The sequence below is a fragment of the Aulostomus chinensis genome, chromosome 10 (assembly GCF_037954235.1).
Source record: "Aulostomus chinensis isolate RoL2024-O1b breed Wild chromosome 10, RoL_Achi_v1.0, whole genome shotgun sequence".
Taxonomy (NCBI): domain Eukaryota; kingdom Metazoa; phylum Chordata; class Actinopteri; order Syngnathiformes; family Aulostomidae; genus Aulostomus; species Aulostomus chinensis.
The window spans coordinates 21,974,029-22,000,239 of NC_141329.1; the positions used below are offsets into that span (position 1 = coordinate 21,974,029).

The window sequence follows — 26,211 nt, forward strand, 5'->3', positions numbered from 1 at the left end:
CAGCATCTGCACCTGTATTTGTCCCCAACCCCATACGAGTCATTGCCACACTTGGAAAAGATGTATCATTAGAATGCAAACCCAGGGCCTCGCCAAAACCACGAATAACATGGAAGAGAGGAGACAGAAGGATCCAGCCAAATAGAAGGTATGGCAGTTCTTCAGAAGCGCCACATTTCACACTCAAATCATTTATTTTACATAATGCATATCTCATTTTGGGTGTCAGTCAAAACTCATTGTGATTGGTGGTTTACTAATATGTTGGGGTTTTTTTTTTTTCCCGTGGCTGATGCCTATGTCTTAGAGAGCATGGAGGCCCTTGGCAGATATACCGTGTAATGAATACAAAATGCTGTAGTCTCCACAGAATAAAATACAGCAATTTGATATGATAACAAATAAAATGCATATGATGAGCTTAAATTAACATTTTTAACACATACATAGTTCTCTGTATTGTGTGGTGTCTGAAATGAATATGTTTTAAATTAAAAACACGCATGCTGATTATCCAGAAGAACACAGCCACTTGCCATTTATTGATATTGTAGTGAGCTGAACCAGTGAATTACATTCTACATTAAGTCATCATCATCATCATCATAACACCCAAATGTATATTTACTGGAACAATTTGTAGTTTCACAAATTCAAAACTCATGACAAGAAGTATGACAAGAAATATTCCTGAGGGAATGACCTGCCTTGAGCTCTGCCATGTTTCAGATTCAACGTCAGGATCTCTGGAATTACACCTGGGAGATTTTTTCTTTTTCCCTTCGTTTTTTTCAGAAAAGGTTTTTGATCAACTCTGTGTTAGTTGCACAATTAAGAGAATTGATAGGTAAGGTTAAGGTACTTGTCCCATGAAATATGTGGGAGGTAATGAAAAGCTCGTCTCCAAATACGTCTTTATATTGTTTTCCATCATAGATTGCCATAAATCTAAACGGTATCATTCCTGCTCAGGCCCTTGAGGAATTGTGTACATATCTTGTTGTAACACATCTCACTTTCATTACTCTGACTGAAATTAAGTGACACTGCTCAAATAAAATACCTCAGGTAGTTGCAAAGCTCAGGAGGCTCATCCCCAACCTCACCTTCTTAGACCGTACAATTGCATTTGGAATTCACTTGCAGTTTGATGCATCATCTTTTATGAGAAACATCTCTCAGTGGCACCCAGAGGTGGAAAACCAGAGCAATGCTCCATCAATCAAACTGAGCGACACCACTGAAATTATCAGTCGGCCGCTGAGCGTCCCATATTTTGAGTGGGAGAACAGGACCTCCGTTTATCAGCAAAGATGTTTCTTCAACAGTTTATTATCAGATATTCAGTGTGTCACTCTGTAATGCAAGCACTGACAGACAGCTACGGTATCAAACAAGTTGTTGGAAATTGTGAATCCTTTCGTTTAGTTTAGTCATTTTAAAGGTTGCTGCAAATCTGCCAAAGCGTTCACGTTTCATCAAAAGAAAAATGTAATCAGATGTAATTTGGATATTTATGTCCTATAAAGAGAATTGATGGATGGGGTTACGTGAGTGAGTGAGTTGCCCTAAAATGATGATTAATGACCCTGGCTCGTCAGAATGTGATAAACCCTTCGAGGTATTTGTCAACCCTTGCAAATCTATTTTTCAATGTGGCTGGTGTACTGGCAGGAAGAGACATGCATTGATGTTATTATTACATGATTTCAGATGAAGTCTTTTGATAGCAGGAAGTAGCTCACAAAACATTGGTGAGGCATTTAGTTAATCTCTCCTCTTAGAGAAATGTAGTCACTATTAAGTGTTGGCTGATATACTCACTTGTTGTTTTATCAGGTACGCCCATGCAGTATAATACAACAGCCTTGCAATAAATAGTCAGCGTAAGCGATGTGTTGATGTCATTTGGGAGGCTGTCATTTGTTGTGATATTGAACTGCACATAGACCTACTGAGAGGTGTTCCTAATGTTTCTAATATGATTCCATTTCTATGGATTAAGATCGACAAAATAACACAGCAATAAAACCTTGCACCAATGCTACAAATTTCAGTCTCCATGTTGACCTTTTAAACAAACACCTCTCTTCCATAGATTTAATCAAAACTGAACATTATCATCTTTAACATTTGGATGTATTGAAAATAAAATAAAACTCAGATCCAATTAGATTCTGACACATTAATAGAATGTTCCACATGTCTTCGCAGTACTGTAGTAAATAAATGAAAAGTATGTGTAGGGGTCACTGCTCATCTCTAGATAAACCTGTTGAAAGAGAGATTTTTTTTGATCTAATAAAGCCAAAATGAACAAAACGAGTCATCCGTTTTCAGGTCTTGACCAGGGTGACTCTAGCAAAGATTATCTGACATGACTAATGTAAAATAAGGAGTTTATATATGGAGAGGTGTTCTATTCTTGGAAGACAGGGAGGAATCGAAACAGCTCCACGTTTATCTGGCATTGACAGCTGTTCTGACTTAATGAAGGTTTGTAATTAACATGGATTTCCGCTAATGTTCAGGGCTTTTGTCTCTTAAACAGAAAGCATTAATCCCATTAGTTTGAAAGTATGTGGCCGACTCAATTGAAAGCCACGTTCCCTTTGCTTAAGATGCAGACCAAAAAAATCCATGATTTTATAAATTTTATAGTGAGATAAGTTAAAGGTTACTTAGTTTTATATAGATCAGATATAAAATACTTGGCACTGCATTTGGGGTGAAATAATAACTTTTTATTATTCCTTTTTTCTTTTTTTTTTTCCCTCAAATACAATAGACTGCTGCTATCTTCTGTTTTCCTTAAATATCCCATGGTTGAATTCATTTGCATAGCCTGTATACTCAACAGTCCCTATCTTGTCCTCTATGTGTCAGTGTCCTTGTGGGCTTTGAATATCCGCCCTAATTTGAAAAATGTCTCCTGGCTGCAAATTGCCTCTGAATTGTGTGTCAAGATTTGGTCACGCCTTTGTGGGTTTCTCTCTGCCAATTTCAATCACCTTGCCTATGATGAAAGAGCTTAGGCTAAATTTAAATGCCAAACAATATTAATGATATCAAATGACAAATACCAACGCGAAGCCCAATCTTGATAGTTCAAAATAGGCAAATATTTAGATGGATAGATAGATGGATAGATAGATAGATAGATAGATGGTGAAATAAAATGTGATATAAGATGGCCGTTTGATGGCCACTTTGCAGCATTTTTATCATTTGGTTAGTGTTTTTCACATCACACCTCATTTGAAGGCAATTTTTATAATAAATTGTTAAGTATGTAATTGCAGTTTTTTGAAGTGTACTTTGTTTTGCACTTGATTTTATTTTGTTGTACTGTTGATTCTATTTTTCTATACAGAATTTGAAATTTTCTCCAAATTACCACAGTTTGTTTACAAACCAAAGAAGTTAGTTTTATTTTTGTGAAGTTATTATTGTATATTTGAAGGTGTGTGGTAATTTTATCATATAAACTGTACCCCTCTATGTTCTTGAAGTGAAAATAGCATATCATCAAGTGTATTCCTATTGCCAACATACCCAGAAATATCTTGATATTATTTCCTATAATTCTATCGAGGGTAAGCCCTGTCTCCCACTCTGATATATAATTATCCCACTTTGAATGAGAAGTGTTTGACACTGGTGGTGCTGCAGCAATAGAACTTCCTGTATGAAAGCCATCTGCTCGCACAACTGCTCGTAGTATTGCAGGATACAGTTCCGTCCTATATATTGTCTGATGTCAACCACCTAATTCTCCAGCTGCTATCTTCATGTCCGTGCAAAATGTTAGAAGAGTCCTTCAGCGGGATATGGGGCAACTTATGAATCCAAATGTGGTGTTTACCGGTTTGCGTTTCCCTGCATTACACTCGTATTTCCCCAAGAGGACAGTTTGGTGATGTGCGCACCTCGGTTTGACTGCTTTTGCTTTAGATTAATAGAATAAAGCAACTGATGTGGTTTTTCAGGTGGAGTCATGAGCACCGCACGTGATGATTTACAAATGTACCCTTCATTAATTTAAGAGTAAGACAACCTTTTGTGTTCTTTCAAAAGCACGTGATGCAAATCTAATGTAACACTTAACGCACACTGAAAATCAGGCAATCACTAAATCCCTTTGTTCTTGACACGACGACAATAGAATTAGTTGAAGTCTCTCAAAGTCATTTTGTGTCTTTTACTAAGAATATGTGTCCCTCATTATCTTAATTGATATCTTCCAAATCATCTGGTTTTAATCCTATTTGAGATAGGGCCACTTAATGCTATCTGTGCATCAGATTCATTAACATATTTCAATTGTTCATCGATCGTAACTGAGAAGCATTAATGACCATGTTCCATTGTTGTAGGTTACACAATAAACACAATGTTCTTGACTCCACGTCCTTCCGTCCTTTGAGCTTTTCTGAAAATCAGCGATGATGACTGTTTTATATTGAACAGATTTTTATTGTATATTATCCACTGGAATCTCTGGAATTAAGATTTCAGCACTGTCTAAGAATACTTCAGTTAAGTTTTGTTTGAAGATCCCAATTAGCTGACTAGATGAACAGCAAGTCTTTCCTGGGTCCTAAGCAACATCACGCATTACGTGGCACGAGAAAATACAGTGACTAAAGTTTAAAAATATAATTTAACATCCAGACTACAGCTACCATCAGTGGTGCTTTCAAAGGGTTGACTAAAGCCCAGGGAACATTCTTATACACACATCTTATTTATTTTTTTCTGTCACCTTTTTTCCTCAAAACAAACTCTTAAGCGACCAATAAAACATGAAAATAATTGGCCGTCTACTCAGTAGCCAACAGCCAGATTGCCACTCAAATAAGGACCATTATATTATCACTTGGCATCACCGGCCAGTAAATTGGACCAACCACAAAAAGAACTGATACGAGACACAAATCCAACAAACACACAAGTCAGTGGAAGCGTCGCTAAGCTAAGTTCATTTTAACATTTTTATTCTCATTCCCAGTGAATATCATTGTTCTTGTGGCCCAATCAACATCGACAAACATTAACCTTCAACCTGAACTTGTAGTACAACTCTTGGCACGTGAATTTGTTTCTCTTACAGTTATCGATTTTTGTGTCCTTCTCCACAGGATTATGTTGTTACGGAACAATACTCTGCGAATTGTTAACTCCAGCCGAGCAGATGAGGGGAACTATGTGTGCCGGGCGGAGAATCAGTTGGGCTCGGCAGAGATGACTGCCATACTGTGGGTAAAAGGTAAGTGATGCCCCAGGGGCCTTTATTTTCTGCCAAATTAGCACATGTCGGCCACCAGTAAACAGTCCCCAATGTCATATTTCCCCCCCACCTTTGCTCGGGTGCCAGCAAATGCATTGTGCTTGCTCAACTGTGAACAAGGGCTCTCACTTTCAAGAATCATATTACAAGGACAGAAACAGTGTAAAAAGCCCCTGTGTCATAGATGCTCTCTAGATCTGAGCAAAGAATCAGAATTCTGTCAGAAAGGTGAGTGGTTTTTACCCAGTCTGGTAGGATGAGTTCTCATGATCAGTTTCAAAATAATGTCCTAGTCAAATGCAGCTGCTTGACTCAAGGTTGGGGTTAGCCTGAGGTGACAGTGCAGCAGCTTTGTGCTTCCAGAGGCCATGCGTGTGGAGCTTAGTCCGAGCAGAGTGGAAGTTACCGTGGGAGAAAGCGTGGTGCTGAGCTGCAAGGCCACACATGATACATCGCTGGATGTGGCTTTCCAGTGGTTTTTCAACCAGAAACCTATCAACTTTCAACAGGATGGCGGCCACTTTGAATACATCCAGACAGTAAGGGCAAAGGTAAGGCAATTACTTTATTGATCAATTCTTATTCTGTCATGCTTTTAACTGTACTCCAAATGTAGGCTATCGATCTGTTTTATTAACGTTAACTATCATGGTTTCTCAAGTATGCACTTGCCGTATGTAACAATCCTAAGTAAATGTTGCTGCAAAAAACATTTAACTGTCAGAAGACTCATCTTTTGTTTTAAATTGCACCTGACTGTTGTGTCTCCTTTTGGAAATTAAAACAGAAATGTAGATGATGACAGTGGGACAAAGGCAAACCTTTTACATAGAAGCCGATGCTCTAAGCTCTTCTGCAAGCTTTTTTCTGTTTTGGAGGTGGGAAGAGATGATGTTTCTATCTGTTACAGAGGCTGAGAAATTTTAGTAGGTGTTGACATTTCTATCATGTCTCTCAGAAGAGTGTTAGGTTTTAGGATGTTTTTCATAACAATGACAGAAGCTTTTTTAGACATTTTTTGTCAAAATGTGTTTTATAAATGTGTTGAAAGATATTAGGATGGAAAATATGGAAGAACACTTAATATAAAAAGAAATTACCACACAGTTTGAAGGCATGTAACATGTTCCACTTTAACCATTATTCAAATCATTTTGTCATAACCTTGTCACCAAGACCTAAAAGGTCAATCTTGATTTGTGAGGGCCTTTTTGAACCAAAGCATACCTGGTTTATGGTCCTCTGATGAAGATGTCATGTCATCCTGCCAGCATAGGCAAAAATAAACACACGCACGTATAATTTAACCCTCAACATCAATAATTCTGCGATTGTTCAGAGGCAGCATCTTGTGGTTCTTTTTCAACAATACAGAAAAGAATCCTCAGCGGCTAAACCATAAAATAAAGCTGAAAAACAAACATGGAGTCATGTTTACATCTCCATTTCATTAACAACAGTGGCTTTTAAAATCACAACTATCCTGATGTTTCGTCTGTTCCTACCCATGCTCTGGAGAGCAGGTATTTGCAATGGCAATCCTGAACAGGCGCAGCAGATTCCTGGCCAATGCGTGGTTTGTAATTTTAATCAGGGTTCGTGCTAAACAGCTGCCTGTAGACGTTGAGTTATTCCCAGTCTTGCCTTAGGCATTTCTCATTTCAACGGAGAGAAAATAGGGGTTGTTGAAGAATGTAGCAGCGAGCAAGCACCTGAATTAAACAGAACTCTCAAGCCACATGAGCCGCTACAAGATGTAGAGGAATCACACATTTTCAAGTCAAGCACATTTACGCTTGCTAAATGCCTAACTTTGTTGCTCCTTCATTTCACAACCACAGCAGTCCTCCACTGTGGATCTGATGATTAGGAGCATTTTGTTGAAGCATGCTGGCAAGTATGGGTGTCGGGCCCAGACCAGCGCTGACACGGTTTTTGCAGAGGCTGAACTCCTTGTCCGAGGTGAGTATATAATTTTGGTGGAGGCAGTAATCCCCAAATTCCAGTGCAGCAATTCTAGAAAACCTGTAAATTACACCAGACACTATATGTTTGGTTCAGGTAGATTAATCACGCAATGACAATTTCCACATTATTGCCCCATTTTAGCTTTGTTTACATCCCTGTTAGTCTGACTGGCCAAATGGTTCAGTGTGCTTACAACTATGTTCTATTAAAGGATAATTGCTGTATTTTAAAATATGGACCCTATTTCCCACTTTATTGGGTGTAAATGGTTCATAGAGACAAAAGTTAAAATCCAGCAATGTTACAACTGCTGTGAGTTCGTTAGGTAAGGTGGCATCATTTACTGAAATCCTTTTGTTCAGATTAGTATTATCAATCAAATTTTTAGATGAAAATATTTGATTTATTTAACCTTAGCACTATCACCCAGCTCCAGGATCTGAAGGCAGTAGTTGCATGACTTTTCTAGGCACACTAAAAGGCTCTCGCTCTATATTGGTGTATTATCTGTCAATTTAGGAACAGATCCCAAATGTCCTGAAATGCAAATACCTGTCTTAGTTCAACCTTCTACTGAGCACTTTCTGTGAACACAGAACATTGGTTTTCATTGAGAATACCAGCTGCCGCCTTTTCATTTACAGCTGTTCCCCCCGGAGTGCTCAAATGTTTGCTGCACTTGCAGATTACATTTACTTCAGAAGACTGGAGTAAACATATGTTTAGCTGTATTAAAACACGGGAAGGTCTTCCACACAGTCATACTCAGCAAAACTGGCAAACTGCCTCCAAACCCCTAAAAAAGAAAGTTCCAGTTTTCCTTCCTCAGCATGAAATCCTCTGCAGCAGATCTGCCTGAATCCCAGTTCAGTTTAGAACGTCGTGCTATTTTTGTTCGAGCAAAGATTACAACACAGCTGGGATGTTGGGGAGCTTGTCCTCACAGCTTCATATTATTCTAAATACTTGAATTACTGCATCTGTAAGTGTATCGAATAGCAACAATGCATGATGAAGACATCACAGTATTGAGCTGCTTTAACTTATTCCAATGATAGAAGAGATAGTTTCTGCTCCTATGTGTTGACATTTCTTCACATTTAAAACCTACAATTGTGCATCTTTCCTCTAAACTTCTGTCCATTAGGTCCTCCTGGACCCCCTGGAGTGGTGATAGTGGAGGAGATTACGGACTCCACAGCCACACTGTCCTGGAGTCGTGGCCTGGACAACCACAGCCCTATCAGCACCTATAATTTACAGGCCCGCAGCCCATTTTCATTGGGCTGGCAAACGGTCAAAACAGGTAATCAATAAGGAGCAAATTGTTGCCCTTAGATTTGGAAGGGCAATGTGGGGTCATTTACAAAGGGCTTAATCGCACCACAGTCATTTACCGTGATGGTAAATCAGGCCAACGACAGCAAAGTTGCTTAATTTAATGGAAATTGTAGTATGACTAGGCCCGAAATTTTTTTAAAGGCTGGTAGTGTGTCAAAATACCATTTTGTATTTAATATTACAATGCGTCCAACTGTGTACTTCAGCAAAGATCATTTTGTGGTACTGATTATACTGATACATTTCCCAACAGTAACTATTAGTCAAGATAATCACAACTATTTACTATTTTAAATTGTGCAGCCCTGAATAGCAGTAATGATGACACAATGTCACCTAGCCAGACAGAAGCTTGCTTCAGCACATGAGCCCCAGACCCGTAATAACAACCTACATTAACATTCCTGCTAAAGTCACCCTCTTAACAAACGAACAAAAATAAATATGTCTTATCTGGCAGCGGGGCTTGATGAAGGAGCGGCCAAACATTCGCTGAGGGAAAATGCCATGGTTATATCGGTTTGCAGGCTGGATAGCTAATGAAGTAGCAGGAGTAGTGCAATAAAGAGCATGGAAATGTACCTGTTTAGATAATGCTGTGGTAACAGCATCATGCTCACGACTTTTGAGCCACAGGTTTCCCTCATTGCCCCTGCTGGAGCCCTGCCTGCCAGCTCCTGTCAGTCAATCCAAATCCAACCATGATATATTTCCAGAGATCATTAAATGGGACATTTTCTGCAGAAACCATTCATCTTCATTTTGATTAAAAAAAAAACAAAAAAAAATGGCGAGTAATCTTTTTTAATCCATTAAGACCTGATGCGTCCTCTAAAACCTGCAGCATGAAGGTTTTCAGAATCACTAGAATGATGATGAATTATTTTCTAATGAAACTTTTAATTGTGGGCACATTCTGACGTGCTGATTCCGATTTAATGTCCTTGCAGGAGATGTTATTGACAGCACAAGAAAATATTGTCGCCTCGTATTTTCTTACTTATTACTAATTGCAGCTGTTATCTACCACCACTAGACAAAATTTTGGCCATATCTGGTACTCTGGCAAATTTGCACCTTGTCTCAGTCACTGACATAAAGACAGCGTTGATTAGCTGTAGTCCAAAAAAAGCTGAACCAGAGTCAACTTCCAGAGGAGCAAAACCTGATGTCCCACTGTAGCAACCCGTTCAAATAATCACAAGTTCAACCGGAAGAGAGGGGAGATGAAGGAAAGGGTCCATGTCAGGGGTTCAGAATCTTCCTCCTCTTGTTTGTTGTATAATTGAACTTGGCAAAAAACTCACAACGTATTGTATACAAACAGGCCATGCAGTGACAGGTCCATGGCGCCTTATTTCTCTTAAACAATTCTTGAACAGGACAAGGAGAAAACGCCACTACCAATGTTTTTTTCACTTGTTTCCAACATTATTCTAAATCCTCCCCAGTCTTAAAGGGATATACGTGCAAATATTGCATGTGGTCTTAAGAGATTAAAAACAGTGCTGACTGTAAGAACTTATGACTGAATGTTGTCAGTTTAAATTTAAATCTCATCCAGAGAGGAATGGATCAAGCATCTTACTTTTTTTTTTCCCCAACTCTGACTTCTCAGATGCCCTTTTTAAGAAGTTGAAATTTTATTCTGGAACTTGGCTGTTGCTCAGAAGAGCTTTGCAAAAAGTAATTTTGTTCCATTTCAAATGTCAATGGTTGAAATTTTATTTTGTGTCAGCAGTTAGAGGGGAATTAACCTTCCTGGCTGGAATTATAAGATGTATTCATGCTCACTTAGTGTTAGCAACTTTTTCTGTTCCTTAACTAAAAAACATTAATTGTTAAGCATTGTGTGTAATCCTTCTTAATATGCCGTGTGATGACAATAATAGCTAAGTTTGAGGTGTAGTAATGATTCATCCCCACAGATATGTAAACCAGTTTGTATGCAGTCCTTTTAAATACTGTCTGCTCAACTAATTTTATTTTGATAAAGCCCAATTAGCCCTCAGTGATGTGGTGCTAGTGTTAAACTTGTTAAGATTCCTAAAGAGGATTGGGCTTTTAGCTCCCCTCTCCTGGCAAACAGAGTTATCAGCTGGTGTTTGAAGAGCAGCTTGCTTGACAGAGTGGTCTCATTGCACACTGCTTTGGATGATAAGAATGTAAGCTCCACTGCTTCACTGGATGCTGCCTTAGTTAGCATAAAGAGACCTCTGGTTCATTTGTGGCCTGGATATGCTTTCAGTCAATGTTTGTTTTTATAGGATCAATATTGGCAAAGCTTGATTGTGTCAACCGCAAAGACACAAGATTAGTTGTGTTACCTGACTGTAATTCTTTTCAAAATACGTTGATAAATCCAGATTTGAGCAAGTCTTCTGGAGTCACTGTGAAAATTGATTGAAACCAGCTTCCCTGCGTGTGATGAGTCATACTGCTAAACATGCTCGAAAGCAGATAGAGAGACATCAAAACATCATAACACGCCAAGCCTCAACTAAATTATGTTTTTGACCACCTGATATAAAAATATGCCAAGTCACAGTGAATCTGAAGGGAATATGTGCAGTCCATTTGAACGAGGTTGCTGTTTTCTTTGGAAGTGTACTCCAGAACGCTGAATGTGAAATGATACAGTGGCTATGATGTCTCTCATCCTTGACACACAGTCGTTTTTTTTTAATGTCATCGTTGATATAGGGGGAACAGAAAATAACTTGACAAGTTAAAATCCAGCAGAAACCCCATGTCCAGAGTGTGTGATTGCTGTACCATGACATATTTCAAAGTGAAGCAGGATAAAATTTGCGGGGGGGGTTGACTGATCGATGAAAAGTGGGCATATTCAGAGCATGTTGAATCACAATGTTAAGTGACGCCTTTGAGGAATTAGTTGATACATGCTTATGTAAGCACACAATCTTTTTTTTTTTTTTTAACTTCTGCAGCACTTTCACTCATTAAGTAAACAGACAATCTCCTCCTTTGCCTGCAGATCCAGAACCAGTCACAGGAGACATGGAGTCCGCCATGGCTGTGGAGCTCAACCCCTGGGTAGAGTATGAGTTCAGAGTGGTGGCGAGCAATGCCATTGGAACCGGAGATCCCAGTGCACCGTCCAGAGGAGTTCGGACTAAAGAAGCAGGTATGTTGGATTTATTTCACATCAAAATTATGCTACCACTCTGAGTTCAGGAATTTTTAAGTTTTACTTACGAACTTCAAAATTCCAGCTGGTGATTCATTGTGACTCGGGAGTTTAAGTGTTGCCCCACACACAACATCCTGACCATGTCATAATCTTTTTGTTGATTTATTCCGTTTTAATTGGGCAAAAAGTTGAAAATAAGCTGCTTACATGAATTTCAACAAGTTTAGTGTTTCAGCTAAAGCAGGCAGTCCTGTGAAAGCCTGAGGCAAAGATAAAGCTGAATGTTCTGTTTATGAGATGCAAAAACTCACTGAGGCAGTCTGTATGAAGTGTGCCTCTTCACTAACCGTTCTTTTTATTGAGAAAATGACGCAATTACAAATGTCAGTAGACATTTGGAATTAGTTTATTTAATCTGTCAGATTTCCCCAGCATAATTAACAGACTAGTTTATCTCCACAGTTATGCTAATCCATTCTGGTATAATATCGGATCCCAAAGCACTGCATTAAAACCTGTTATCACTCTTCAATTGATAGACAGGTGTTCTAATATAGACACAGACTTGACACGTGAACCCAGCTAACATAATACCTCCACCGTGACCAGGCATGTTAGGATGTCCATCTCATTCTCATGAATGCAATACAGTTATGTCTGGCAAGGATTTCTTCACATTTTTGACAAATCCTCACTTAATGAAATGATGAGCCAAAGCTCAAGGTCTCTATAACTGCACAAAACATGTTTTTTTGCCATATTTCTCATGTTAATTGTGACATAATTTCACACACACGTCAGATGGGTTATTCTTATTATTATTTGTTTTTGTTTTTTTTTAACCCAAAAATTAACTTAAATGTGACAACATAATGTTCTTCAAAAGATTTTTCTGGTTCGGTGTCATCTCTGCAACACCTGAACAGATCAGGTCTGCACTTCCTGCAGTTTAAGAGGAGACTGGTTGGCAGAGGCACAACTGCAAGTCCATAATTCTTGTTTTCTGGTACTGTTAATGGTTTGTTTGCACTAACAGAATTTGAAAATACATCCAGTATTTAATTTTTTAGTAATGAGCAATTGGCACAAAAACTCAATGTTTTAATTATTGTGACAAATTTTTCAATTATCTATTTGAATGAAGCTAAAATGTATTGAATTAAATCTCGGTTTTCAGAACAAAGAACAAAAAGCTCTTGTTGCACTCTGTCCTCAACTCTTGCATCCCTGAGGACATTTCGGTACACAGACTTCATCAGACTATTTGTTGTTAGGGTTTTGGCTGAAAGCGCGCTCCCCATGTATGTATGTGCGGAGTTTGACATGGGAAGGCTCTTTTCACATTCACTGATGAAATTGTAAGAGTTCATCACTCTTATATGTCACTATTATATTGCATGAACACTTAGTAAGGAGCCGTCTTGTCTAGCAGTTCAACTTGTGATGTAAATATGTAGAGATTCTTGACGTTCTAATGAAGAAAAGGCATAGGTGGCATGTAAGAACCAGTTTTGTACATGTGTGGAAGTGCGCTTCAAGAGAAGACATTTTTAGATCTTATCATCATTATTTTTCTAAAGTTCATTTCTTTCTATTTCACAAAGTCCCTTCAGTGGCACCAGCAAACGTTAGTGGAGGAAATGGCCGCAGGCATGAACTGGTCATCTCTTGGGAGGTAAGTCCTGCGCCAAGCTGACAGCATGGAAAAACACACAAATGTCACAGAAATTCAGGTGTTTCAGCTGTGATTAGGCTCAGATTTTTACTGAGTAAACACAAAAACTAGGTTTCTAGAAACGTCTAATCAAACATTTACAATAATGAGTGTTTTCTGTTCTCTGCAACATGTTAATGTTATACCGAGGGAGAATTTAAAGATCTTTCAGGTGTTTATTTTACAGAACATTCTCTTGTTCTCTGCAGACATAAATACAATAAATAATCCCAGTTCCAAAAATGTAATTTGTATTGGGAGGAACAGCACCTTAGTCGGATTTAAAGATTAAATGTACCCCAAAAGCACTTCTAAATTAAAAGTGGCACAGATTGTAGTTGACATAGTGGTACAGAGTATTTGAATTCTCAACTGCGAGAACTTTGGCTTTTGGAGCAGTTTTATCTGTTTTTCCATCCAACACCTTCTAGAACTCTTAGCACGCTGTTTCTTCCCCACGAGAAGCAGACAGAACACCAGGGTAGTCTTACCTAGGAGGCCTTCACAGCTCTGGATCTGCTCCTCCATCTCCACCACCAGACAATGTGATGCTTTTTCCCTTGCAGGCTAATGCCGCTGAAGGAGGGCCCAACCAATAATGGGCCAAAATTAGCCAACCTCATATGTATCGGTTAGAGCCTGATTAGTTAATCGGCCTTTTAGTGCCGATCGTGCTCCAAAGATTTCATCTTGGTCAACAGAGGTTATTTATTGTTAAAGAGTAAAATTTTATGACTCTCTACACATTCTTGTCACAAGCATGTACACAGTATTTGAGGAATCATTGCAAAAAAGTGTTTATTCCCTATTTTTAGCACTGGTCCCCAAAATACCATATTGCTCTGCCCCACATTGAAGGAAATTTTAAAAAGTGCTGAATTTTTTATTTTTTTATTTTTTTTTTACATATGTGCATGGTTTTACACAGTCTGAGGATAAAATTATTTGGTGTAAATATTCATCACCGAAACTTGAATATTACTGACAAAGGTGGGAAAAAAAATGTGATTTCATTTTCCATCACACACTTGAACGTTCCAGACCTCGGTGTTTTAATGTGAGTGAAATAAGCCCACTGAATCAACTGCTACAATTGTTCCCTTAGAAATGTCACTGTCACCCTGTAATAAATCCTGCATGTGAAATGTGAGTTAATAATCATGTTGAGGTTGCTATTGCATGGGCCATTCATTAAAAGCCTTCACATTTGTTACCTGGGAATACTTGTCAGACAATCCTAAAGGGGATAACGCACAGGTGATGGATTTCACCAGTCCCCAGTGGTTCCAAAGCTTGAAGGAAACGCTCTAATGATTTTAGAATATACAGATGATAAGATTAGCTTACAGTCAGTTGCATTAACTTGATGAGTAGCTGCTGTCTCTCTCCGTGAGAGCTCGGGACCTCCGTGTGCTTGCCCTCCTGTTCTAGAACCATCAAAGTGGGATTTAATTAACACAGCAGAAAGTTTCAGCGGTTCAAGTGATAAAATGATGAAAAGAGTCTGGAGGTGTTCCTGGAATGAATGAAGACGGATGAGATTTTGTGTGTACAGAGTGCATAGAGAACAGAGTTGAACTGAGTAGGTCAGCTGTGTTGGAGCTCAGACAACTTTTACCCGTGTCAATGATAGTTTGTTCATTTTACTTTCTAATGTTTGTCTTCGCCCACGGGGACAGTCCCTCCCCAAATTGATTGTACTTAGAAACGTATATTCATGTTCGTGATAAAAAAACTTAGAGATTATATCTTTTGGCTGTATTAGTTAACAGTCCATCCATCGTCATCTTCCGCTTATTCCTTACTAGTAAGGGTCGTGGGGGGGGCTGGAGCCTATCCCAGCATCTACGGGCGAGAGGCGGGGTTCACCCTGGACAGGTCGCCAGTCCATCACAGGGCAACGTACAGAGACGAACAACCATTCACACTCACATTCATACCTACAGTCAATTTAGAGTATCAATCAGCCTCGTCCCCAAATTGCACGTCTTTGAATGGTGGGAGGAAGCCGCAGTACCAGAGAGAACCCATGCAGGCACAGGGAGAACATGCAAACTCCACACAGAAAGATCCCACGCCCGAGCGTGGACTCGAACCCGGAACCTTCTTGCTGTGAGGCCACAGTGCTAACCACTGCACCACCGTGCAGCCTAGTTAACAGTGTCTCTTGATTTTTTTTTCCCCATTTTTTTATTGTTGCTGTTGTTTCTGATTATCTCAGTTTGTTTTTTTCCTCATCAGTATCAAGATTCAGTAACCAAATAACCAATAATGATGTTGATATAGACAGATGTATAGAATTTGACGTGCCGCAAACCTATTTTGAACTTCTCAGACCGTCTTGATACACCCTTCAATCTAATGAAAGACATAATAAGGAGATTGAAGTTGTCTGCGGTCAGTATTCCCTTGCAAGTTCCAGTATCTTGTTTAATCAATTGTTTGAGGTCTGAGTTATCCCACTCTCGGCCTTGAGACTTTTGTTAAATGTCAGACACTAGTCTGTATCCATAGGGATCGTTTCAGGTTTTGGAAACCAATAATAGCAATCTGAGCCTGTTTTTTTTTTTTTTTTTGCAAAAGCAACTCTTATAGAGGATGGACTTTGATGTGGATGACAGTCATTCAGTGGGTTTAAATGCACCGTTGAACTCAAGCTTTTGTTTTTGCTCCATTGGGCTATTTAGTTGGACTATTGTCACTCACTATGGAAGACCATTGGAAGAATCGATTCATTGATAGCAGAACGTCTACCTCTGCAGTGCTAGATGTTGGGTTGCCCCTTACAGTTTTTGCCTCACATACACATCCAAATAGCCTGTGGCATCTCTGTTGAGCAGTGGACACAATTTCAGTGACTACCAAAGAGAACATGACAACTCTACAGTGTGTGCATTTCTCTTTTCATCTGTCCATTAATGTGTTGTTCTTGTCTCAACATCTGCTTCTGGGCATCCAGGTTATACATCAAAGTCCCAGGAAGCTGTGACCCCTCTGACTGGGGGGGGGGGGGGGGGGGGATGGTTTCATGCCCTAGTGGATAACTCATTGTTGGGGGTTGTAGTCAGTATCAGTAACTACTACTGCTTCAACAGAGGGGGCTTGTGAGTCATAAGGACATTTGTTTAGAACCCATCTAAAGGCTGTTTTTTCCATTTGAGAGGAGAGACTGTGTAGACCCGTCCACTGTAGTATTTCTTGTCCATGTTGGAAAATTAGAGCAGGTTGACGCTTGAAAAGAGGTTTCAGCTTTTAAAGCAAAGTAGCTAACCAGATGGGTAAGTGCTTCTGTCCCTGGGGTATTATTGTTTTCCACAAGACCAGAGGTAGAAGTGCTTATTGTATTAAGAAGCACCCACATGAGATATGAGAAATTATCCTATCAGTCCTTGGGGAAATGGCTGTAGCAAGGAATAAACTCAAAGCATTATTATAACAAATAGAGTGTATTCAAATGAAAACAATATCCATATATTTGAATAAAAACCAAAACACTGTTAAATTTACTGGGAACGATTACTGAAATACTATAGAAGGTTGTTCCAGGATCGAACCATGGCACTCACGCAGGGTGTCTATCACACACTCTTCATTTTCAGATTTATAGACCACGTGCAATTATTCCTTGTTGTGCAGTACCTCTAGGACCAGTTCCTAGATCACAGCTCCCTGCATTTTAAACTCTTCAGTCTCCTGGGATTGTTGTTAACCATTCAGGGTCTATGAGTTTTAGGGCACGCTGTGGTCACAGTAGCAAAAATGTGCTGACAACACTGAAAGGAGGCCAGCTGGGTGCTGTTTTGCACAGAGCTGCATCCACTGGGCAACTGATTAAGATGTAGTGAATAAAAAATTCAGTCCCACCAGAGAGGCACAATGATGATTAACCTTGAATCGCTGAGTCGTTTCCAATAAATCTAGTAGGTTTATGAATATTTGTGTGTAATCTTGACCATGGTTGTAGGAAATGTAATAAATCCTTCACCAAGTAAACAGGATATTAATGTAAAATGTGAACAGTTTGGCTCTCGTCCATGTTCAGGGTACCACATGTACAGAATTAGTATGAGCAAAGCTGAGAATTTGCAATTGAGATCAGTTGAAAGATATATTAACAGGGGAGAGTGAACAGATGTGGAATCAACTGACAGTTATTCTTGTAGTTATTAAGTATGGGAGCCCAACTGCCACTGGCAGGATAACCTTCACATGACGAGAAGTGCACCTCGGTGGCACATTATGGGATAATGTCCATTCCAGATGGATGGTGTTTGGTGGTAGACCATTTCCTTTTTATAAATCAAGAGTGTTAACAGCTTTGCTAGTGTGACACAATGTCGACCTCCCAATAATTAATACAGGACCCAATTTAAAGGAACAATATGATGAAAAACCTATTCAGTGCTTGTGTGTGTATGTTTTGGTCTCTCGTGTGCCTGCTAACACTGAAACTGTGAAATAAAACCACCCGGTCAGTTCTTTGTGAGCTGGCTAGCTCTCGAGTCTTGTGATGCAACGAGTCATTCAGATTTGATGCGCTTCAACGCATCACAAGGGGCTTCATTGGTGAAGAGAGGCTCATTACTATCAATGAGGCGGGCACAAAGCGTCCTGTTCTTTAGAGAACTCCAGAGAAAGGCTTGGTAGATATTTAAAGCTACATCCAGATTAAACACACCCATATTGAATCCGAGATATTAAAAATCCAAATGAAAAACAGAAGAAGGCAAAATATAGGACCTTTAAAGGCCTTAGCCTGTAGCACCGACTGTGCATACCCCACCCCCATCCCCATGATAGAACAACTGACCTGACCTGGCTACCTCTGCTTAGCTCTACATCTAAATCTGAATAAATAATTAGCGGTACTGGTCAGTCTTTTCTAGATGTTCCACATGCTCCATTTTTTACTACAGGAAGAGAAAATATTTCACCAAAAAAAAAGCTCTGATACTGATTTTGGCACATTGACATAAAACACCAGATAGATGAACAATTACTAGACTAAACCAGATTAAAACAGGGAACATGTATGTTTCATTTCATGGGACCTTTAAAGGCATGTATGCATTTGAGCAATATAAAAAAAAAAAACCTAATTTATCACTCAGAATTGTAAATTATCTTGATGAGGCTTTTGATTTGCACCCCCCAATTACTGGAACAAATTGTTTCTTCAGATTGTGCCCATTATTTAGTCGGCTATTTTTCTAATCAGCTCTGTTTCAATTACTTCCATGATGAAATGAGTGGGTATTCAGTTGTTAAAAATTAAAGCCATGATGTCTTTTTTCTGCCAACTGCAGGGTACAAGAGTTGGTCAGCCATCAATAAGTCTGTCAGTTTTCAAGAGTATCACAGAACATGCTCCTCTTAGATTCTGTGTTCTGCTTTTGGAACTTGGTATTTGATGTCGTTTTAGTTCTGCCCTATTTCTTCCCGTTTCTACTAAATGCTTTTGGAAATAAATCAGGACTCCGTCAGTGATCAATGGAGATGGATATTAGAAGAGACGAAGCCCTTTTCTGGCAGTAGAGGCATGTGAGCTGTTCTGCCTCTGCAATCATCTGTGGAGAGTTGTCAGACGGTACGGTCACGGTGGGTAGGGTTATTAAGCAGGATGAATGACTAAACAGTCCACAGCTTCATTCAGGCGTCTCATTAGACCCGACCGTAAGAGACTGCTTTTTTCTGTGGGAACAACTGCGAGGACCATTAGTGATGCCCCCACAGTCACCATCACTGAGCCCAGCAGGCCCGACCATTTCATCCAAAAGACTTACCTGAGCTACTTCAGCTCCCTCACATTCTGCTCAAACTCAACTCAATTCCCAAATCTTTTTCTTTCTAAACTTAATAACCTCATTTGTTCTCGCTGTTTTATAAAGACCCGCAGTCCTTTGCATTGCTTGAAAAGTCTCACCAAGCACCAATAATAACTTTGATGGAAGCTAATTCATTTTCACTGATCACGCCTATAATTAGGCAGTCATGGTGATTGGTCATTGCTTAATGAAATGTGAACGACATCTCCATCCACCACCATTCCCACTGTAGACAAGATGGCTAATTTGGGTGATGCCTTCAGGGGACAATATTACTTTGACGCTTGTGCAAATAAACACATTACAGCATGAGCAGGACTAGTTGCCAAAAGCAGTTCTGCAGGTGTTTTCAATTTATTAAATTTAGCTAAAGATTGAATCCATGCATCTAATTTTTTTAATTAAATTCTAGCTTATTTAATAAATTGGTCTTTTGATTTGATTAAATGTGGAGCAGCTGTGGAAGACAGTTCCAGCATGTCAGGAAAAACAAAGATGAGCGTGGAAGCCAGCTCACAAAACCACAAACATCCTCCTGTCAGACATGGAAAAATAAATAGCTACATAATGGAAACAACAGAGACAGGCATTATTTGTTTCCATTACTCAAGACGGCATCTTTATTAACACTGGTAGACAATTACCGTAAATGGATAGGAAATTGAAATTGGGTCATACAGGACTACCCCAGAGGAATAAGTCCTGTTTGGGTAGCTTGCTCTGAAGTAGTTCAAATGAGAAAATTTGCAAGTAATACCACTTCAGTTGCAAAGCTGTAGTACTTGTAAACCACTTAATCTCAGTCAAAGACACTCTTGGGTGATGGTTTCCTTTTCTGTGTTATTTTCAGCCCGTATCAGAGGAGTTCCAGAATGGTGAGGGGTTTGGGTATATTGTTGCATTTCGTGCCAATGGTACCAGAGGCTGGAAAGAGAAGATGGTGACTTCAGCGGACTCCACCACGTACAAGTACAGGGACGAGACCTTCCCTCCCTTGACGCCTTTTGAGGTGAAAGTTGGAGTTTACAACAATAAGGGAGATGGGCCTTTCAGCAAGGTTGTTGTCATCCACTCTGCTGAGGGGGGTGAGTTCTTAATTATGTTTGTATAGATTTAAAAAGTAATGAATAGCTTTCTTCTAAGCCGGTCACTCTCTTGTGTATTCACAGAGCCGAGAGAGGCGCCATATGATGTGAAAGCTCACAGCATCTCTTCATCAGAAATAAGGGTCACTTGGAAAGGGTCCAGTCCTGGTCCTGGAAAACCACGAGGATATGAGGTTTGTCAGAATCTGTGCTTACATTTCTGTTACGCCTGCAAGATTTTGAAAAAAGATCTAATTGCGAGTGCGCAAAAGGATTTTGGTTGTTAGAGGGCATGTTCCCTTTTACATCATTATTTCCAGTGGAAATCCCTGCAAAACAATAGTGTCGTTTTTATGGGGATCTGTATCAAGAACAGTGTTTTCTCAAGTCTTAAGAAAATTTTGTGTAGGCAGAACATCTCTTGTAGGACCAGTAGCTGTCTGCTATGTGAAAACTGCAATAGGTCACTTTGTGATTCATTGTGCAGCCCTAATTTTGCACCAACCTGGAAGGCATTCATTCACTTCTGTTAACAGGTCAGCTTCTGGAGGGACACGGAACAGGAAGAAACAGGAAAAAAACAAAAAACTGTGAAGAATGAAACCTTCATGGTGCTAACAGGACTAGAAAGCAACACTCAGTATCTCATCACAGTAAGAGGCTTCAATAGCATTGGCCAGGGTCCTGCTAATGCAGCTGTCACAGCTAAGACCAGGAAAGCCCGTGAGTATAGCGCTGACACTAATTCCCTTTAAATCCTTTAGTGAAAAGTGCAGTAATTTACCTAGTTGCTTTCTACTCCTTCTTAAAGGACTACTTTGTTTTCTCTATAGCTCCTGCACAGCCTCCGACCAACCTCATGTGGATTCAAGAGGGCAACAACGTGTCTTTAAGTTGGGACCCAGTGAAGGCAAAAGACAACGAATCTGATGTCATCGGGTACATGGTAATAACAATTCCTATAAAGTTTATATCGTTGTATTTCATAACATAAACAGGTGAAATCCAATGAGACGTGGTTGTTGTAGCTGTGAGCTTCCAATATAATCAGCTCAAGCTGCTCCTGACCACCTGCGCTTATCTTTTTTTTTTCCATTACGCATTAGAATAAGTCAATCAAATCAATGTGTTTCTGTGATTCTGAAGTCAATATGCACACAGTGAAGCTGTGGAATTGTATTGGCTATGTAAACAGCAGGAGTATCCTGCTTTGGTTCTACCTGGAAAAATCCTCAAAACAGACTGCCGGCATGCAATAAAGCCTGTCAGGGATGAAGGAGGTAAAAGTACTCATCTGCCGGAGTGTTTTGGGTGTAAGGCACATGAAAACATCACTCAATCAAACTGGTGGGGTAAAATCCACTCACGCGGTCACACGGTGTTGTGGAGCATCAAGCACTCGTCACTGCTGGTCTCATGCAGATCATCAATATAATAACAGTCTCACTCTAACACCGACGTTCTTCCTCAGTGGGCATCGATCATAGCACCCACAGCAACACCACCCGTTTCCCTGAGCTCTCACCCCCTCTCAACTTCGTCCACATCAACATCCATTAGCTAAATATCCTTCCATGACTTTGAAAACAAATTATATGTTGCAGTTCTTCACTGCCACTGGACCACATCATTGTAGTCCATCAATCATTTAAACCCTAAAACATGGGGAAACATGGTCCAGGTGGCCTATACAAATATTCAAATATGGGGGAGGTTTCAGACGGGGAAAACCATATCATTCTTTCATACTTGTAATTTTTTTTTAAAGAACTAGATATTTTTGCAACCACAAATCACTCCAGACGTGGGTTGGCTCACTTGGAGGTGTGGCTGCACAAACATTATTTTATTAGTTTGAAAGCTAACGTGGTTCAGCTTCTGTATGTGCCTGTCTGACTTTTTTTTTTTTTTTTGCTTAAGTTCAGGTTTAAATTAAGCCAAGTGGACATCAGAGGCTTGCAACAAGACTAGTTTGAACTTGCAACGACTAATAATGCTGTTTTTAATATCGCTAAAACTATTTCTGAAGTGTTAACCAAATGGTCATGTTGTGCAGGTTTTACTCAAACAGGAGGGCAGAGGCCACAACCAGGTGACAAGAACCATCAACCCGTCCACCATGCTCGCCCTGCCGGAGGGAGGCACATATGTCATTGAGGTACGCGCCCTCAGCGAAGGGGGAGAGGGAGCGGTCAGTTCCCAAGTTCGAGTCGTCACCTCCTCTGGTAAGCTGGAAGCCTGAGACATCGTCACACACTCCATTACATCACACACCAAATCTAATCTTGCTGCACAGGCTGTTTTCTTAATGTAGCAATCTTGTGTTATCTCCCTTAATTGAGTCACTGCAACTGATGTGTGAGCCAAGTTTTCTTAAGCTAATACTCTTTTAATTACCTCGCCCACACAAACCTTCCTACTCTCACACAGCCAATTAAGTTCCAAGCGACAGGAAAAAATGCAGTTGTGTATGTGACTTGACCAGCCGTATTTGCAGGGATACTGCATTTGCATTTTCCACCCCCCCCCCCCCCACAGAATCCTTCAATAAATGTATTCAACATTAACAATGAATGCTGTTTGTTTATCATGTTTCATCAACACTGACTGTCTGCCTTTCTCTCTCTCTCTCTCAGGTGTTCGAGCTAAAAGCAAGCAGTGCTCAGTGCACCGCTGGCCACAGAGCCTAACATGGACAGCACTGCTCGTGGTCCTTCTGGTGCCTTCAGCTTCCTGGTGAGGCCTCTGTGCCATTGTCATGTTCATGGAGGGAGCCACCAGTCTCCCGCTCCCTTATTCCCTCTGACTGCCTGCTTGCCTTGGCCTTATTCGTCCTGGAGGTCCCGAGGCCCGCCGAAGGGGATTGAGTCATCCAGTTAACATGGGACTCTTCAAAGTGCACCCTTTTTACTTCCCTGTTCTTTTAAGGCCCTGTACGTCATCATGATAGTGTTGTACTGTAGTGTACATTGTGAGGAAAGATTTGTTTGATCATTTATTTGAACATCATGTGTTCCTCTCACCGACTGGCGTCTAACCACTTCCAGACAGCTCCTACAGCTCCGCAGAGCATGAACAATTCCTCGAAAGCTGCCGTGGAAGTAATACAGGGATCATCCGGCCTGTTCTTTTCATTACGTATCTGCATCAATTTACCCCTTGGCTGCCTAACAAGCAATGCAGCAGAAGCTCAGTAGAGATAAGTGCATTGTTTTCTTAATCACACGTTGAGGAGAGGAAAAAAAAATACAAAAAAAACATTTTTTTATGGAACCAAGAATCTTACTATTTCCAGACTTGCTTTTTGTACATTGTGGTACCTTTAGAGAACAACACAGTGGTGTGTGTAAGCTATGTCAAACTGTTTTTTGGTAGCGATTAAGCAACGGTTGGTGGTACAGTTTGTTGACCATTGGATGTATGGAAGTTGGAAAGAGGTGCTTACCTGTAGTACCCAAACGCATCAGTAGACAAAGACAACTCTGTAAGGACTCCTGGTGACAGTACAAATAAATGTGATGTATATTTTTTAAAAGCTTGTTGTTTGTCATTTTTAAAATAATGTAGTCAGGGTGTTCCGGGCTAGACTTAACAATTATTTCAAAATATCGTGATGTTACGTCTTGTTTTGTCCCAATAAACATCCAAAACTTAAATTTTAATCAAATAAAAGTAAGAAAAGCAGCAAAGCCTCACATTTGATGAGCTGGAAGCAGCAATTCTTCTTTGTGGTATTGGTTTGCTTGATAAATGACACAGCAGAGAATGACAAAGAACTACAGTCCAGCGGATATTAATCGCTCAATATTGCAGGTGCTACAAATGTCACTGGTCTCTGAGACGGCTCAGCACTCTTCTTTTTATGTAAAGTCCAGGTTGATAAAATTCCACACGCGTGCCATTAGAGGCTACCAAACTTTCTGTGATAAAAGAACCGCGGTGGAGCTGAATAGGCCAGCATCAAGAGTGTCTCCTCGCTGTCAGGCCTCTCTCTTGCCTTGGTCTGCAGTAAAAGGTTATCTCTTACTGGGCAGAAACCCAAATGAATTTGCCTCAAGTGTAATTAATGTTAGAATGAAGATCTGAAGTCCTAAAGCCTGCTTGCTGGAGCAGACCTTTCGCTTGCTCTGCCTGCTGCTCCCGGGACTCTCCATTACAGAGCCGGAGTAACCTGGCTCACCCGCTCAGGTTCAGACAAGGGTACCGGCTCAACCACAGGAGATAAGACCACACAGCAGAACAGAGGACAAACACTGCTCCGAGCTGTGTCTATCCCATGGACACTCCTCCTCTTTTGGTTATATTCAGAACAGGAGGCGGGTGAGCTTGATCTACTCTTTCTAACTCGTGCACTATTTCCGTCTGTAGTGCAAAGCATTAAGCGGTTTTATGTGGATGGAGGGGGTTCGTTGTGCTTTTAGACTGTTCAATGACGTTGGCTCAAACACATACCTCCACACAAGTGCTAATGCATCGACCTTTAATTATTCATGCAGCACCTGTCTGTGTTAAAGCACCTGATTTATGATAATGGATTATGTATCCTGCAAAGGGACCCATTTGGTTCAGGGAGCCAGAAGCTATAGTGTCAGCAATTAAAACATGAACTCCCCTCAGGTTAATGTCAATGCTTGTGTGTACGTGTGTGCGCTTGTACATCTGTGCGTTATATTATATTTTACATTTCTTAGATATATTACCAGATTGGAGAGGATCCACTGCTTTTATCATTTTTGACCACTGCAACTACACTTTTCCTTTGCAAGAAAAATCTATTTCATCGTTCTGTGAAACTGACACTGCGATAGGTTGATATTTCCATCGACATCATTTGTTTTTTGTCAGTGAGCCCGTAAATTCTATTTGTCAGCCTCTCTGTTAACCTTACATCTTTTAAAACACATTTTTCCATGATTCTTTCTGTTTTTTGAAGTGTGAAGAGTCAGATCAGGATAAGCCTGAGGATTAAGAAGTTACAGAACAGTGAAATTTATTAAACCTCTTACTTGATGGGTTTAGCTGCACATTTAATCTAACGGCAACCCTGAAGCTGAAGGATTCAACATCCCTGCCACGAGGGCACTTCAGGGTAAAGGTGCTTGCTGGAAGACTGACTGGAACTCCACGGTGAAGGACATTTTTCCGCTGCTGAAAAGAATACTTTTTATTTTCAATGTCAACAATAGAGACTGACACTTCAGTATGCACAGAAGACAGGTTTGAAACCTGATTTTTAAATGCGCCTCCTCTCTATTTATCCTAACTGCACTCCCCCTGAAACCGAAACCATGATTCACAACTAGAGCGACTCCTCTGCACCCTTCAAATAGGATGTCACGCAAATAACAGTTGATAGTGCTTCTGTCTTCATACATTCTGACATATCCTATAGCTTTCTGAAGCTTACGGAGTCAAGTGTTAAATTGTCTCAGTGGCATTGTTGTTGGCGGATTCGTTCGGTGATTGAGAGTTTAGTTGTGACTTTGCTTTTCAGGCAGGTCACAGTTTAACACTCATACTGAAATTGCCAGGTGAGTAGAGCCCTGGGAAAGCGGCTCTACCTTGAACAGGGGAGGCTCAAACTACAAGAGTTAAATGGTAATGTGACAAAATGCACATTTTCTCTGTGTTCTATTTTAGGTTGGTGTTTGTAGTTTTCTCTTTTAAGATAAATGTTTTGAGTTTGGGAAAAATGTGAGAAAGGTAATAATGGGATTTTTTTTTTTTTTTTTTTTGTCCCTTCAGGGATTTAGATGTAATTTGGAACCACAGAAGAACAAAAGGACTGGAAAGAAATATTAAAAATATTCCTTTAGATTGAAGCATTAGCTGTA

General features: G+C 40.1%; 1 protein-coding gene across 2 annotated transcripts in view; it reads left to right on the plus strand.

Moving 5' to 3' along the window:
• cntn5 (contactin 5) overlaps positions 1-23,891 on the plus strand; it is a 103,590-nt gene extending 79,699 nt beyond the window's left edge. For both annotated transcript variants that reach the window (XM_086216450.1, XM_086216449.1), the window contains exons 13-25: positions 4-148; positions 5,142-5,269; positions 5,654-5,841; positions 7,132-7,252; positions 8,406-8,564; positions 11,598-11,747; positions 13,358-13,428; positions 20,143-20,377; positions 20,462-20,571; positions 20,914-21,100; positions 21,211-21,323; positions 22,434-22,602; positions 23,014-23,891. In XM_086216450.1, the coding sequence (XP_086072576.1) occupies positions 4-148; positions 5,142-5,269; positions 5,654-5,841; positions 7,132-7,252; positions 8,406-8,564; positions 11,598-11,747; positions 13,358-13,428; positions 20,143-20,377; positions 20,462-20,571; positions 20,914-21,100; positions 21,211-21,323; positions 22,434-22,602; positions 23,014-23,117 (1,880 nt within the window). In that variant the 3' untranslated portion in view covers positions 23,118-23,891. The remainder of the gene's footprint in view (positions 1-3; positions 149-5,141; positions 5,270-5,653; positions 5,842-7,131; positions 7,253-8,405; positions 8,565-11,597; positions 11,748-13,357; positions 13,429-20,142; positions 20,378-20,461; positions 20,572-20,913; positions 21,101-21,210; positions 21,324-22,433; positions 22,603-23,013) is intronic.
• Positions 23,892-26,211: the final 2,320 nt, after the last annotated feature.